The 17089-nt window shown below is 39.7% G+C and overlaps 1 protein-coding gene across 1 annotated transcript in view; it reads left to right on the top strand.

Moving 5' to 3' along the window:
* APOLTP (apolipoprotein lipid transfer particle homolog) overlaps positions 1-17089 on the top strand; it is a 1292669-nt gene that overhangs the window by 539261 nt on the left and 736319 nt on the right. The window contains exon 13 of the mRNA XM_085632129.1: positions 8585-8729. Coding sequence (XP_085488255.1) covers positions 8585-8729 — 145 coding nt within the window. The remainder of the gene's footprint in view (positions 1-8584; positions 8730-17089) is intronic.

Raw genomic sequence — 17089 nt, 5'->3', positions numbered from 1 at the left:
TGTTTGACGAAGTAATGTTTTACTTTTAATGCCGTGGCCATTCCACTATAACAACTGTCGTTTCTTTTTCTTTTTCAATTTCATGGCGAAAGCATTTTACTCATGCGGGAAACGGTCTTTTTATTCCTTAATAATGTGTGAGGGTATTCTGTTCCCTCCTTTTTTTGCAGCTTTATATAGCGGGAGCTAGGCCCGAAAGTATTGTAGCGCTTTATGTGAGCACCAGTTACTTTATGCAATTCATTCATTAGTTTTGTTTTAGTAGACACGGGGAGATTAAGGGATGTGCTAAAAACCAGTGGATGTTCAAGTTGATGCCAGACTCGAACCTGGTTCCCCGGCTTTAAGATCGCCAGCTCTGACCGTTAGGCCACTTCCCCTCCCCTTAAATAGCAGCTGATCCAGCGTTTAGATGCAGTGAATTTATGACATAATGTCCAGGGTGGCAAAGGGTGGGAAATGACTTTGTGATGCCCATAAAGTTGCATGTCTATGGATCTGCACAAACTTTGACAGTAAACCACACCCTGAAACTCCCACTCCTGAACGTTTGCTTGAAATTTACTATTGTGAGATTGTATGCCTTGGTGGTGAGCAGTTACACAGGAGTTGAACCATTTACCTGGTGCTGACTGCCATTGAGCAAACATGAGTTCACTTTCAGCCATAAACATCGGTGGATGGCAGGAACGGCTTTGCGAATGGCGAATTGGGCCCAAAATGAACGATATTGGCTACTTGCTCCTGCAGCAATTTTGGAGCATGCCTTCTGGGCAGCACAACATAAATATCAATACATTTAGTGACACTGTAACCCACAACCTTCTTAAAACATACTTTGGTAAATTGGGTCCTACCTGGATGTTCACGTTGAGGCCTTGACAAGAGGCACAGAAAGCTCTGTAGACATGCTATAATAGAATACATGATCAGTGTATGTCACTCAACATGCCTCAACAAGGAAAATACTGCAGTGTCAAGCTCTGTAAAAAGGAAGAGCTTATTTTGCCTTGTTCAGAAATACACGAGCAGTGAGAAGTGAGTTTGGAAGGATTGGGCTAATATGGAGCAGAAGTCGGGGTGCCAGCCTGCATCAGCACGGTATGCTTTCATGCCCCCGTGCATTTCTTAAAACTGGCAGCATCTAAATGTCTATGGGATTTACTTCCCACTGGCTCCTTTGCAAAAAGTGGGTAACCTTGCAGTGGGATCAAATTGGAACAACGTTTCCTCAGAAGAAGTGGATACATCTTAACTTGAGGAGGAGGAAACTGTACGTCAGAGATCATAGTGGTGGTCATCAGGGAATATGTGACATATGGGTGCTTGGCAAGATATTTCTTAGAAGCCCTCCACCGGTGCTGGCAAAACTCAAGTGTGGAGGCTGACAGCAAACTCAGCTAAAATGTGCTCAACAATAGATTAAAATAAGATTGAGTCCTGGATTTGCTTCTTTTTTAACTTTTACATCTCAGATTTACCAACAGCATTTAATATCCCAAACACACATTTGCCCAAGATGTGGCAGTGCAACAACTATTGACCTTATTATATGAAGAAGATGTTGTCTTGCTTAGAACAATCCCATTGGGGTTACAAATATTGATAACATCCATATTTAGCAGCAAGGTAACAAATGAGTTGGCAATCACTTTGAATAAAATGAAAGTGCTAATTTTTGGTAAAAAATAAATATATCTGGCCTTTGGTACCTGATCAAGAAAAAGATTGCTATAGAATCATATTATAAATAACTTGGCATAGTATTTGATAATCATGGTAAAATCAGACTCTCATAAAAACTAAAGCATGTACCTTAGGGATTTTTGTTTGTAACCCTATTCAAGAACTTGTGGGGTCCATCACTCGAAACAATTTTACAGATTGTAAGCACCAAGAGTCAGGTGTACATAGGCATGCATCAATTTACAAAGAGTATTTTTGCGACCAGTGTGGTGATTGGTGAACTCTTGTTGGTGCTAATAGGTTAGTTTGCAAATTATATGTTCTTAGTGGGTAGAAATTCGACCTACCTCATGAATATTAATGAGGTAGGTCACAAATTGTGACCCATTAGGAATCAAAGCCATCAGAGGGATGGTGGCCTGTTGTGGCAGCAATTTCTTTTAAATTCTTTTTTTTTTTTTTTTTTAATTTTTATTTTTATTGAAGTACTTTAGTTACAATAAAGATTACTGGTCAAACATATACAGTATCAAATACCATAAAAAACAGCTTCAACATAAAGGATTCTCACATAATAAAGTTAAACATCATCCACTAAATAACCATCAGTCCGAATCAAAAAAAGAACCCCAAATCTTATCAAATTTTCTCCCTCCTCCCACCCGCAGAGCATAAATTTGTTCACTCTTTCTTACTCTCCTCATTTTCTGTATCCACTCTAATTTACTTGGAATCTGTTTTGTCCGCCAGTTTTGCAGTAGTAAAGATCTTGCAACTACCGTTACTATATACAATAGTTTAGTCAATTGGGCGGATATTTTAAGATCTGAATCAAAACCATATAGTATCAGTTTTTCATTAAAAGGGAGCGTAATTTTGAAATTAATCTGGCAGAACACAAAAATATCGTCCCAAAATTCCCTTATATTGGTACAGTGAGCCATTACGTGAGACCAGTTGGCGGAAATGTGCTGAGTACATCTGAAACAGTTTGAAGGATAGTTTGGATACATTTTGGAAATGGCAGCAGGAGTACGATATAATAACCATTTCCCCAAAAATAACATTCTTCGCCAATTAGCTCCCCGAAGTATATTAAAATTAAAATGGTTAATGGTCTTCCAAGTATTCATAGATAATACATGGTTTTCTTGTTCCTTCCATTTTTTAATTACTTTTTGACTTAAATCCGTTTCCCTACTATATGCTAAGCAACGTTTCCATTCCCCTGGTCTCTTTATACACTCATTTATCAAAAGATCTTTAACCAATTGCGTTGGTTGATTAAGCTGTTCAATATCAAGTTGGCCCAAAAATTTAAAAATAGTATTATATGACAAAACCAACAAAAAATTTGTCTGAACAAGACTTGCCATCTCTCTAGGAGTTATCCAGCCTCCATTTTTTAAAAAATCAGCTACTTTACTAAATCCTACTCTGGCCCAATTGTCCACTATATCCGATCTACCTTTAATACCCATCAGTGGAAAAATACTAGGCAGTGGAGTTGTTGCATTAACTAGTGGGAGTGAATATCTATTAAACATAACAGTACGTTTTTTAAGAAACCATAAGAGAATCTTAGAGCGAACTAATTTGGGGGATTTAAAAATCTGCGGGGGAGGGGGTAGCTCATTTTCGAAACAAATTAGATCGAAGAAACAATTAATAAACAAATTTTGACCTAGAGTTTGATTCCTAAATCTCGACAGATACTGTATAAAATAGGCATTATAATAATCTCTAATCTTGGCCAAAGGTGGGGGTGGGGGGGGCGATTGGAGGGTGGGGTTTGGGGGGGTGGTGGGTGTGTTGTAGGGGTTAAAAGAATGAAGTCTTTAGTGCTAGGTCTATTATTATGTTTTTTATTAACTACTCTCTGCCTGATAGGTGATTCTTTGTTTACTAAAATGAGATTCCTCCAGAAAATATGTAATCTATCTAAATACTGAGTAGTGACTGTTTGAAAATTATTTCTTTCAATGTGAACGGCTTAAATAACAAAAAGAAACTACGGGCCATAGAGCTATGGATTAAGTCGGAAAATCCTTCGGTAATATTGCTGCAGGAGACTCATATCCCAAATGCAAAATTGGATCAATTCTCTATGTTTAAAAAATGGGCCTCATATCGTGGTTTCTCTTCATTTTTAGAGGCTCAGCGAGGGGTTGCCATATTTCTGAATAAGAATATTTATCCTGAGATCATACAAACAAATGAGGATACATCAGGACGTTGGTGCTGGGCCTCTTGTAGAATAAAAAATAGATTGAGACCTATTACATTCGTCAGTTTATACGCTCCGGTAGACGATTGCTCCTCAGTTTATGAGGATCTATTTCAATCTTTACTGATGGTGGTAGGAGATATCATTATTGGAGGAGATTTCAATCTAATTATGAACTTACGGCTGGATAAGACCACGCAATCTAGGAAACAAGTCAAACCTAAATCATTGAAAGTTATTCTTAACTATAAAAAAACTGTGGACCTTTGTGATCCATGGCGCACTCAATACCCGTCAAAAAAAGAATACACATGTTGGTCAGGCAGGTTTAAGTCTTTTTCACGGATTGACTTTTTTCTAGCCTCTAGACAGCTTAATATGTTGAATCAAAGGCCTATTCATAATGGGTTCTCAGATCATGCAATGTTGGTTATTAATTTTGCCCTGGATCCAAACTCAAAGACTCCTAAGCGTTGGGTATTCAACAAAACATACTTGAATGATGAAATGTGGGTAACGTCTTTGAAAACAGAGATCAATGATTTTGTATTTCGCAATGTCAACTCGGCCCGATTAATATTATCTGGGATGCTATGAAAGCCTTTATCCGTGGTATAATTATAAGTAAAGATGCAGCAGTATTTAAAGCAATTAAAAGTAAAAAAGAGGCGCTGGAACAAAGAATACAAGCTTTAAACAAATTAAGACAGGCGAACTCATCCAATACGATCTCACATCAATTAGATGAAGCCAAAAGGGCATTAAGCGCACATTATTATGCTCAAAGCGAGGAGATTTTTCGCAGACATTCTCAAAAAATATATGAAGACAGTAATTTTACTGGGAAGTTCCTAGCTTGGCAGGTGAGAGAACAAGCAACGGCTAATTTGATCAGAGAATTAAGATGCCCAGCGACTCAAATAGATACAATAGACTCGATTGGGGTAGGGAAGATAATGCTCACTCACTATAATAAAATCTATAGTCAGCAACATAGTATTGATCAAATAAAACTATCGGATTTTTTAGAAAATTGTGCATTGCCCTGCCTTTCTCAAACCGATCAGGAAGCATTGTTATGCCCTTTCACAGTGGAAGAGGTAGAATTGGTGGTCACAAACCTACCAAATGGGAAGGCTTCTGGCCCAGACGGATTTCCAGCGGAATTTTTTAAAATGTTTTTTTGCACTTTCTCAAATATTTTTTTGTTATTATTAAATTCGATGTTGGAAGGAGGCCCGATCCCGGACTCTTTTAGAGAAGGAACGGTGGTGAGTTTTCTGAAGAAGGGGAAGGATGCTAAAGACCCAAACTCGTACCGACCTATTACCTTACTAAACACAGATTATAAAATCGTTACTAAATTAATATCAATGCGTATGAATCAAATCTCAACAGAATTGATCCACCCGGATCAGAACGGTTTTATTCCAGGAAGGCAACTGTTTACAAACACACACTATTTAGTTGATGCCTTAGATTATTTTGAGACACGAGGGATCCCAGCATTGATTTTGTTATTAGATGCAGAAAAAGCGTTTGATTTGGTGGTTTGGGAGACACTTTTTATTATTTTAAGGCACTTTGGTATTCCCCATAAAATCGTAAATTTAATTCGAAATCTGTATACTATGGCCAAAGCAAATATTATTATAAATACGGTAATGGTCGGTACTGTTTTTGTTAAGAGAGGTACGAGACAGGGATGTCCCTTATCCCCAGTTTTGTTTGCGTTCTTTATTGAGCCCCTTGCGGCTGCAATAAGGAACTGTGTTAATATCTCTCCCCCCATTCCTTCAATAAGTAAGATCAAACTTTATGCGGATGATATTATGTTATTAATTAAACCTGAGCTTCATTCACAAGTTAAGATGCTTCAGATCTTCGAAGAATTCGAAGCCTTAGGGGGTTACCGGATAAACAAAAAGAAAACAGAGATTTTGATTTGTGGGAACAGAGATCCAGAAATACATCCCGATCTAAAGTGTTGCATTAATACTAAACCCAAAAGATATCTCGGGGTCTATTTCTCACAGTCAGTTACGGACTTATATATGCTTAACTTCGATCCCCTTCTTTCTAAAATCCGCTTAATGTTTACACGCTGGAACTCCCTGCCACTATCAATCCTGGGTCGGGTTGCCCTGATAAAAATGTCCATTCTTCCATTATTTAATTTTTTGTTTTCTACTATTCCTTGTTTTTTATCGGGAACGTATTTTTCTAAGATTGAATCTATGTTCTCTGCATTCGTATGGGCAAAGAAGCCTCCTCGTATAGCAATCAATACTCTCTATGCTGATTTAGATCAAGGAGGACTGTCTCTGCCAAATATTAGAGATTATTATAATTTCTTTTAAATTCAACCCACTTTCCTTAAAGGAAAACGGGATGCAGTTAAAAAAAAAAAAAAGTGTACGTTTCATGAATTGAAAGTAGGCAGTGGTCCAAGCGACCACTGCTTACTCATAAAAAATGTTTGGTCAGCATTCACAAAGGTGACCCCTTCTCATTTGTGAATGGCTTACCACCTCCTTTGAGAAGGTAGAAAAAAGTTAATGTTTTGCGACCGGAATTCAGTCGCAATACATTAATCCATACCACTATGATTCGGTATTTGGAAGGGTTGGCCTAAACACGGCCCTTCCAAATACTGAATCAGCATTGGGTCGTAAACCCAAATTCCAATTTTGTGACTTGTTACCAAATGGCATTTAAAGTTTTTACATAAGAAAATAAATTGTTATGATTACAAATGACCCAATTCTGCATATCAAGCTGTTTGCGACGTAAAATATACTTCACACACCTGGTCGCAAATTCCTTCCAGCTATATATATGGATGTGAAGCATTTTTTGGGAAATTAGGCAAATCTGCTCAACATAGAACCAAGCAATATCCACAGACAGCTATTTTGACTCCACAAGAAAGCACTGAAACAAGGTCCTGCCTAAAACAGTGTTCTAAAATGAGGGCTTCTCCAGCACAAACATTTAACCACCTTATATGGAAAGAAATATTTAAAATTAGGGGAAAAATCATTAAAAAATGGCTTCGAAAGAGCATTACAAAATCAAAAAATGAAAGGAACTCTGGGCTTGCCGTTAAGTTTCAGCAAGTTTAAGAAATCACTGAATAAAATGGACTTTGGCAAATCGCCACATGCTTGGATGTCCATTAACACCTCTGGCAGCCTATCTCTGTAACTAATTTTTAAAACATCAAAATTATAAATTGATGACTTTCAGATTTGAGAGATTCACATCAGGTGACTCAAATCCATCTTATATACAGCGACATCAAAATAATATTCACGTTTTGTGCAAATACAAGAACAAAAAAAATTACATGTATTTTTTAAATGCATTACCCTGTAGAGGAACGGAGAAGTTTACTTCACAGTCTATTTAATCTGATGGGGATTCACACTTGTCAACAGGCTCTCATTCAATTTTTAAATGGAGATAATACTCAATTAAATATCAGATTTATAATGTTCTTGTCACAAGTACAAATTAAACTTGCAGGAATAGGAAAGTGAATCTTGATTTGGCACTTCGTTGATGCTTTGATACTTAAAAAAAATTGTGCCTGCACTATTGCTTTACTGTCATATGCTTCTTTGATACTTGTGACGTGCATTTTCCTAATATGTTCATACCAGTGAAGACCACTTCCGGGAAGAAGCAGTGAGGCAGGGAGGGCGGAAGAGGGGGAGGAGGGTTAAAATGTTTTTTTTTTTAATCACTTACCTGCTGGCCACTGCCGCTTCTCCTCCATCCTCTTCCTGGCTTCTTCTGTGTAAACAGGAAGCTAGAAGCACCCGGGCTCCCAGGCTCCCCATAGCCAATCATAACGCAGTAATGCAGCATTGTGATTGGTCTGAGTGCCGTGGTTCGGCGCTCAGCCAGAGAATGAGGGCCTGGGCATGTTCTCCACGCAGGCTGTGTGCATGAATAATTGGCCGGCTTGAGAGAGCCGGTCAAACATTCATGCGCACTTATAAGGTGCCACCACTCCTCACCCTGCTCTGAGAGCAGAGCAGATCCACCCACCCTGCCCTGCTGAGACGCTACAGCAGGAACAAATAAAATGATAATAACATGAGTTGGGGCGACGCTCTTGCACCTTAGAGGAGGAGCCGCCACTGGTTCATACTCTATTTGGTTTTAATTAACTATACAATAAATAGTTATATGATTTGATTTGATCCATTCATGCCCTTTTGTTTTTCAAGATCTTCTTAGTTACTGTTACATGCATTGGAAATTCTGTGGTAATTGAATGGTATTGCTTTCTAGAATGTCTACATCTGTGGTGCGTGACTTTGTGTTTGGTACCTAGTTTGCACCTTAAGAATGTATCATTGTGTCAGATGCAGGGTAAAGCTTTGATGGAATTTGATCTGGTTGTTAGTCACTGTTAGCGGGTTATAGTCTGTTGTGAATGATTGGATCTAAAGGTGAGGATATGCTGGCAGTGGGTAACCATATCTAGAGCAGGTGTCAGGCAGCAAGATTCTAGAAAAATGTTTAATTTCCTGTAGGAATGTGACGTCACATAAAAATAGGTTTGAAAAATTAATAGAGGTGTTTTCATGTCTACTTTTTATACCCTTATAGGAATACACCTTGAGTGTATAACAGTCATCATTGTCTTCTGTCTTTCAGCGTAAAGCATTACTCCGGCTCTACCAGGCACCCGGCGAAGACACTGAAGTTAGAATTGCCTCATACTATACCTTAATGATGTGCCCGAATGAAGACCTCTTTAAGAAAGTACAACAGGTTCTAAGTGATGAAAAATCTAGTCAAGGTGAAGGAGATAATTCCAGAATATTTATAACATCAAAGCAGTGGTGAAGGAATCATTTATGCCCTTTATCTTCTAAGTAAACATGTGATTACTGCCTAACAGTGGTAGCCCTAATAGCAGTATAGTTCCAATTGCTGTAATGATCATATTAACTGGATTTCATAACGTCCTGACTCAGGCACAGGGGAAGGCAGGCGTTTTTCCAGTGCAAAGGCACAATGCGGAAAGGTTGTACTGTTGCTGTGGACTAATACTACTGGATACTCTGACAGACCCTAAAGTACAAATTCAGCCCTTGGCTCCATATATTTCTACGTTTGCTTATGGAACGAATTGTACTCCCCGCTCGTCATACAGCTGTGCAGCTGCACGAAAAAATCCTGAGAGGCATTTCTCTCTTTGTATGTGTGCTACAGACTGCAGCTCACTAGAAAGAGGAAAAACAATTAGAAATAGAGATATTTCTCCTCGTTATGCCTTACCTGGGGAGGTGTAGCAGTTTGACGCATTCCCAGGTCTGGTAAATCTGGGAATGCACAACAATTCATGAGTGGATGTGTGGAAACACCCATGCTCGACCCATGCTCCAGTCATGGAACATCTCTCTGGGCAATGTATCGCAAGGTAGAGATTTGCACTGCATTGCGTTATTCTAGATTTATCAAGCCATGGAGGCCCAAGCAAGATGGCCTTGCGTAGCTTGATAACTCTCACGTAGGTTTTTCGTCGCCCTTGTGCCCCCTTGCGTGGTGCAAGGGCGACTCTAAAACCTTGATAAATATGGGCCATTGTGTCTAGCTCTATAAGGCTCACAGCTAGTGTTGAAATGACTGTTTAAAGTACTGTAGCACATCAGCACCTTTAGTCCCTGACATGTCAGTATTCATCTAGCACACTTCTGCCTTTTATAGGGGCTTTTAGAGCTCTCATCAGCATTGTAGGTGGCTTTCTATATGTTCTGGGTTTCGCTCGCTCACCAGAGTCCAAGCCGTAACATTTATCAAAAATAAGTTTGTAGATAAGTGAAAATTAAGCTATTTGAATTAAATGAAATAATGTACTCTTTTCGGTTCCCTATTGCTATTCCTAACGTAACTCCTACTCTACAATCAACATCTGATTAGTTCTATTTAATTACATTTAATTTATATTAAATACATCAACTGACATTAATATAATTTCACACACCATAAACCATCACATCCCCTCTTTCCATTAAAAAACATCTAATTCTTTATAGATTCATAAAATCAATTCAGGTTACACTAACCATAATTGTAATGCTAATCATAATTTATGTTAATAGCATCATTGTTTATGTTGAATTAAATGTGATTCAAGTTATTTTTCATTCTCGCTCTAAAGCTAATCCTTCAAAAAATATATTTTTAGTGAGTTTACAGCATAAAGAAACAAAAAACTGGCCACCTCAATGACAGTAGTTTGAGACCAAGCAGGCTTCCTACCAGAAACCTGTTAGGCTTAATGTTGATTGATCATAGTCAGTGATACCCTCCTCTCCTCCCGAATCTCAGCTACAACATTTCCATGCACACACTATACATCAGCCAGCATCCCATTGTATTGCTGCCAGGGATGCAACTTTTTTCCTATTCCCTATGACATCCTCTGCCCTCAAACATTTGTTTCTCAGCTAACATGCACCAGTCCATGTCTTCCTTCCAATTACGTTAGCGCAGTGGGTCGCTTTCCTCCCATCGCCTAGTTGTATTCCGTTGTGCAACCATCAACCACAAATAGTTTTGGCTTGGATCTGTACTCCTGTCATAGTCTTGAGATATTCCCATACCTCATTCTAATACTGTTTCTCTTCTACACAGGACCACAGTATATGTACAAAGCTCCTCCCTGCCCACATCCTTTACCACATGTTTCTGTTGCTACTGTTGCCATTCTTTGGGGTGCTATTTTAGTGTAGTGTGACCTGTGTAGGGTGCGTAGTTGTATCAGTCTGAACTCTGATCCTATTGCCACTTCCTGGTAGGGCTCTCAGTTCTTCCTCCCACTCATCTTCCTCAAATTGTCCGACATCTATTTCCCGGTCAGCCTTTAGTTTTGCTGATATATCTGGGAGTTGTATATTATTTTCCCATAAATCAGTGAAATAGTTTTCAACAGCAGGGGTTCATCTAACACTCTGTCTATTAATAGGAAGAAGTCTCAATAATTGTGCTGTTTATTTCATGCATGGTCTGTGCATGCCTTACCTGCATGTGTCTAAATGCTTTTGTGTCTGCCCTTAGTGCTAGGGGAACAACCTTTACAACGAAACTTTGACAACGCGTGCAGTTACATCGCGGATTTTACAACGAACGCGATGTAACCACGCAATGCCATTACAACGCAAGTCTTTACATCGACTTGCGCTAGATGGCGTGCTAACATTACAAATAGTGTAGTTTACTATCCCAACACCTTCCCTACTGTTAAGTGGACTGGAGTTGGAATAGTAAATTACGCTTTTCTAATGTTAGCACGCCATCTAGCGCAAGTCGATGTAAAGACTTGCATTGTAATGGCATCGCGTGGTTACATCGGTTCGTTGTAAAAACCGCGATGTAACTGCACGCGTTGTAAACACACGCGTTGTTACGTCATACATCCTTAGTGCTATCTCTAAGCACTGTTTAGTATTCCATTTAATTATTTGAATGAATTTTAATAGTTTCAAATATATTTTAAAGCAGGGAAAGCTTACAGTTACTATAATAATAAGCTAACCCAAGCATAACAAACATCCCTAATTCAGGTAATGGTAATTGAGGTTTTTTTCAATTTAATTAATTCCGAATTACTTTAGTATACTTACATAATTTAAAACCGTGATACTGCAACTCTAACCTTATTAAATTGTTAAGTATTTTTATATTATTCAATTGCATGTAATTCAACATAATTTAAATATATATGAAAGATCACCGTGGAGTTAGTTTTATCATGGGTCCCTGTTAAAAGGTTCTTAAACATAACCTAATAGCGATTGAGGTAATGGTGGAGAACATTTTGAAGAGATAAATGGTCGGTAGACGTAATTTTGGAAAAATAATGGTATATCCCACACACAGAACCACCCTCTTCCTCACCACTTTCCATACATTCTTATTATAACACCAGCACACAGTCGGTATTTCAATTGATTTAAAGTCCAAGTATGCATGGCGCTTTTGTTGTACACTAGAATACAAGTCAGCACCAGAAAATAATTATGATGACCAGGTTCCAAACCTAGCTTTTAAAGTTCATTGAAAACTACTGATTTTCAAGCTATGTATATAGCAGAATTTAAGCTTGAAACTATATTTTATGATGGAAAGAACTTTTTTAGAGGATTATTCCTCTTTGTAAGTGTACTTCAGACTGCAGCACATATGCAAAAAGGAAACAATGAGGAGAAATAAAGGTATTTTCCTCATTATGACCGCCTTGGATAGGCGCATCATTTTGGTGCAAACCCATGTTTCAAAATACATGGGTGGATGCAAAGAAACGCCCATGCTCCACCTATGAAACGGCTCCCCAATGCATAGTAATGCCAGCCTTGTGTTACTTTTGGGATAAAATCCCATGCAAAGCCAAGGAAATCGTGATTTGCATGCCTTGGTAAATTCCAACATCGATTTTGCAGCCATGGCTTGGTAAATTCCAACATCAATTTTGCAGCCCGCTGCACCTCAGAAGTGGTGCAATCCAGACACAGAATTATAGTGAATCTGAGCGCTCATTTATAGCTTACCTTGAGGCGCAATAGCTTTTAGCACCCACACCTCTTAAAGAGAAAAATGCAGAGATTTCATAATTACATATACAGTTAAAACCTGAAATCACATTCCTAACCTCATCCTAGACTTCTTCTTTGATTTTCTCTGTATTTCTGAATCATAACTGAATAAAAAATGTCAAGGCTATTCACAAAGCTAACTTACACTTGTAAGTAAATATTTTTCTCAAGTTTAAACTAAAACATAAAATCATTCCTAAAGTAAATCAATTTTTGTATTCTTCAACAATAATCATAAGTGATGCACAGAATTAATAAAAAAAAATCATTATATTTAAAAAAATGTATTTATTACATTCATATTTAAATTAAAATAAAAATAAAAATGGTTATTACAATTTTTTTTATAATTAAATATTAGATGTGTACTATTTCTAATTTTTTTAACATTGAATTAGATTTTTAAAATATTTTTGCTATTTAAGATAATTCAATTCTAAGTATCTGCCTGCATTGATTTCTACAAGATGGTGCTGCTTGTTGGCAACGTCATGAGCTGGACTTACATCTGCACTCAGTGGGAAAAATTCACTATTCTTTTGGCAGTAGTAACTTTAGAAGGGCAGTTTCTAAATATCAATGGGCTTACTCTTTTGTGTGTGGGTACATGTCTCTCCCTAAGCACTGTAGGAGAGTAGGATCTGCTTCTTATGGTTACCCCCACTTTTTGCTGATGTTTCACTGTTTTTCGACTTTAGTCTGGCTGGGACCCTGCTATCCAGGGCCCCAGCCTAGCTGCTTCCTCTCTAAATTAATTGCATGTACTTTAGGTACACCACAGATTGGATTCTGGGGTACCCTTTATAAGTCCCTAGTATATGGTATACTTTGTACCTAGGGCATAGGTACCCCAGAGGCCTCTTAGGGGCTGCAGCATGTATTATGCCACCCCTGGGAGACCATTTAAAATGACACCACAGGTCTGCTACAGCAGCCTGTGTAAGGTGGTGTATGCACCCCTTACTTAGATATAGGTTCCACATATCTATCCATATCACTGCACATGTAAATCTATCAGTCACCCCTATGGCAGGTCTTATCAATCCTAACGGCAGGGTGCTGGGTTTTATGTGAGAGGGTGCCCATGCATGAGCAGAACCCCTCTGCAGCCTTCGGAACCTTTATTCTGGGGTTGTTTGTGATGCACCCAAACCATATACTCTTAATTGCATTATAACCTCGCGGTAAATGCTACCTTTGGAAAGGCTGCAAGGAAACATGTTGTGTTTGGTGTCAAACACCTTAGAATCATACCTCCACACCAGTCACCGGTGTGGGAAGTATGATTCCACCTTACTAAAGGGAGAAACATGACAGCACCGGTACACCCTGTACCAGCTTCTCAGACCCTGGCATCACAAAATGGATGCTGCCAGCCACAGACACGAGTCTACCGTCCTGCTGCTGGACGAAACTCTGGCAGGGGAGTCCTAGACAATAGGTTTCCTGTCACAGGGAGGTGTGAGCACCTTCCAGACAGGCTTTAGTGTATTGAGGTTGGGTGGGTGCACTCCAAGAGTGCTTTGAGGTCTGCACTGGGGGCACATTTGGTGTCCCTGTGCATAGTCCAGCTCAAACCGGTTGCAGGGGCTACTAGCCCCTGCTCTGGCACGAAACTGGACAAAGGACATGGGTGTAGCCACACCTCTGTCCTGACCCTCCCATAGGTGGGTCCCCAGTTTGTCCCACCCCTTCCTTGGGAATAAAGTAGGGACCCCTGACTACAGGACTTTAGATTTACCTGGACAAAACTCTGCTACAGAATACCAGAACTTCTACTATCTACACAACGTTGGATGACCGAAGAATCTCCCTTGGAATAAAGGAGTTACTCCCTTGCAAGGCAGCCACCAAAGACTCATCTGTCCGGTTTGCAACTACGCAGCTCCTGAAGGACTCCAAAGACTTTGCAATACAGGAGGCGGGTTTCCAAGCTTCCCTGAGGCCCATCCGTGCTCTCAGCAATCCTGAGATCCAAAGCCCTCGTGGGGACCGTGCAACCTGAACCCCTGGACACCGTGCACATTTGCAGCAGCATATGCTTCTTGGTGATCCCTGAGGCTGTGCTTTGGGCTACTTGTAGTCCAGACACCGAGCAGTGATTCCACTGAAGATTACTGGCCTACACTCCTCGAGTGACCCGTTGGCATTTAGTGATTCCTCTCGAGGTCCCTTCGCGATCCCTTGTCCGTCAACTTGTGGGTCCCTAAGAAGGGTACTTTGACTTTCAATGGGATTACCTGGTTGCTCCAGACATGCCCTGACTCTCCATTGCTTGGGGAGTCCACAGGACCTTGCTGGTCCACACCGAAGCCGGTTTACTCTCACAGCGTGGGTTGCCATTGCCAAGGCTTGTTGGTCTCCAGTCCGGACACCGACCTCCCAGCACTCGACATCCTTCGTGGGACAGCTCACCTGCAGACTGTGGTAATTGTCAACGCCTCCTGTTCTCCGTGGCAGTGGAGTCAAGCTTCACCTCATCGCACCTGAAACACCCAATATCAGTGGGCATTCGTCTATTGTGCCCCTGGTCACTAGCAAGTGACCCAGACTCTGTCCCCTCTGCTTTCAGCTTCTTCACATCTTCGATCCAGGTTTGGATCACACCGGACACTTTTACTTTCCACGGCAGCAGCACTTTGCAGCAACTCTCCATTGAAGATTCCCGATACCATTTGACACCTATGCACCCGGCTTCCCTGGGTTAGGTAACACAAGTACTATGGTGCTCACGTGGGTGCTGGCCTTAGAACCTTCTAAGTCCAAATGGGTTTGCTCCAAGTCCTCTCCTAAGTGTCCTTTAGCTCTAAAATTCCAACCGCGACTTTCCCATAGGATTGTACGGAGCTCGCGGCTGTGTTCTCACACTGCACGCGTCCTCCGTGGGCCTCCTGTGTCACTACCTTGGGTGGTTCCTTGGGGTCCCAGCGATTCTGCGTGCTCTAGGCACTGTGTCTAGTCAAGTCGTGGTTCTTATACCACTTTCTTAATATATAGTTTGGTCTCCCCCTGGGGACCATTGTATATTGTGCTATTTACTGTCATTTTAGAACTGGATTATTGTGTGCCTTGCTCTCTAATCTCATAAAGAGGTTAGTAGAGAGTGTTTAGTAATAAATACATATATTTTATATATATATACCTTGTGTGGTTCTCCTTTCATTTAGTCATTCAAGAGGTTATAATTTGGTAAACCAAGCTGCTTTACATTCCTTCGAGACTTAGCCTGAAGGCTGCTCTCCATAGCTACCACTAGGATAGCTTTCAATAAATGTTGTCTTAAACCTAATCATCAATAAGGGTTGTTTGGACTGGTGCAAGGTGCCCACTTTAACTAGTGGACAGCATATACCAGGCCAACTTCTCAGAAACTTCACTCAGAATTTTGTGAATAGAATTTCGTAATTGATTTGCTGTACTATTATAGTACTATATAACGCACTAAAAATGCAGTTTGCGAATAATCCTGTTTGTGTCTTTTCTGTGCAACATACCATCTCCACGTATAAAATGATTCTTCAATACCCAGCCAAGGATTGATCAATTACCATTAGTTATAGGGAAATGTTTGATTAAGAAGTGTATAGCGCACTCAAATCCCATGGACAGGGCTTCTAACAATTCCATTGTATAATTTTACAAGTGCTACTCTACATTTTTCTGCTATGAAGATCCTTGGAGCCTACAACTGCCATTATGGAGTTTCACCTTGATGGCCTTTGTCCATAAAATGGTGCCTCTGACAAGGTTCTTAATGTCTGTCTGGACGAGCATGTTGTTCATCTTTCTTAATCTAGTGCCAGACAGTATGCAACTCTGGGTCAAGAGCAATGTGAAAATAGCTCCAAGCACACACCAGGCTACTTATTGGGTCTATTTTTTTTACTTTGGTGATTGGAGCAAGGCGGAGTTTCCCTTTCCTTTGAGCTTGTCATATCTTCATAGTATTGTTTTTCCAAATGAAGATTGTTAAGCACAAAGGTGACCCTACAACCAGAATCAAACATGTTTTATTGAGCAGACCATGGAAACTATGTTCTGAAAATTGCCGAATCCTCTGCTACAGGAATTTCAACTTTTAATTAAACCTATATTTTTGACAATGACCCATCTATTTGCCTTGAAGCCTCTTACCGACTGTTTATAAGTGCTCTTGGTGAAATTATTCGCATTAAAGTAATATATATTGAAAGTAAAACTCAAAACTGCTAAGTGACCCCTGCTGAAACAATAATGAGCACTTAGAAAAAATTCTATAATTATGATCCAGCAACCAACTATTGCCTAGAGTGTGAAATCAATCAATTAATAATATATCTTTATTCGGTAAATCAACTCATCATAATAGAGTACAAATCAATATAATAAAATCGAATTCATAAGATGAGAATAAAAGCAAGCAATACAGTTGCTTATAAAAACAGGAAACATAACGCAGTTAATCATGTCTCGATTCCCTTGACGCCCAGACAGCCCGTAAAAAGGACAAAACAGTTAAAATCACCTGGATCGTGGGTAGCATCTGTTAATACAACAAGGCAGGCCTGACTTGTTTAAAGTG

This window comes from Triturus cristatus, chromosome 10 (genome assembly GCF_964204655.1).
Source record: "Triturus cristatus chromosome 10, aTriCri1.1, whole genome shotgun sequence".
Classification (NCBI taxonomy): Eukaryota; Metazoa; Chordata; class Amphibia; order Caudata; family Salamandridae; genus Triturus; species Triturus cristatus.
This window is presented reverse-complemented; position numbering and strand designations above follow the sequence as displayed.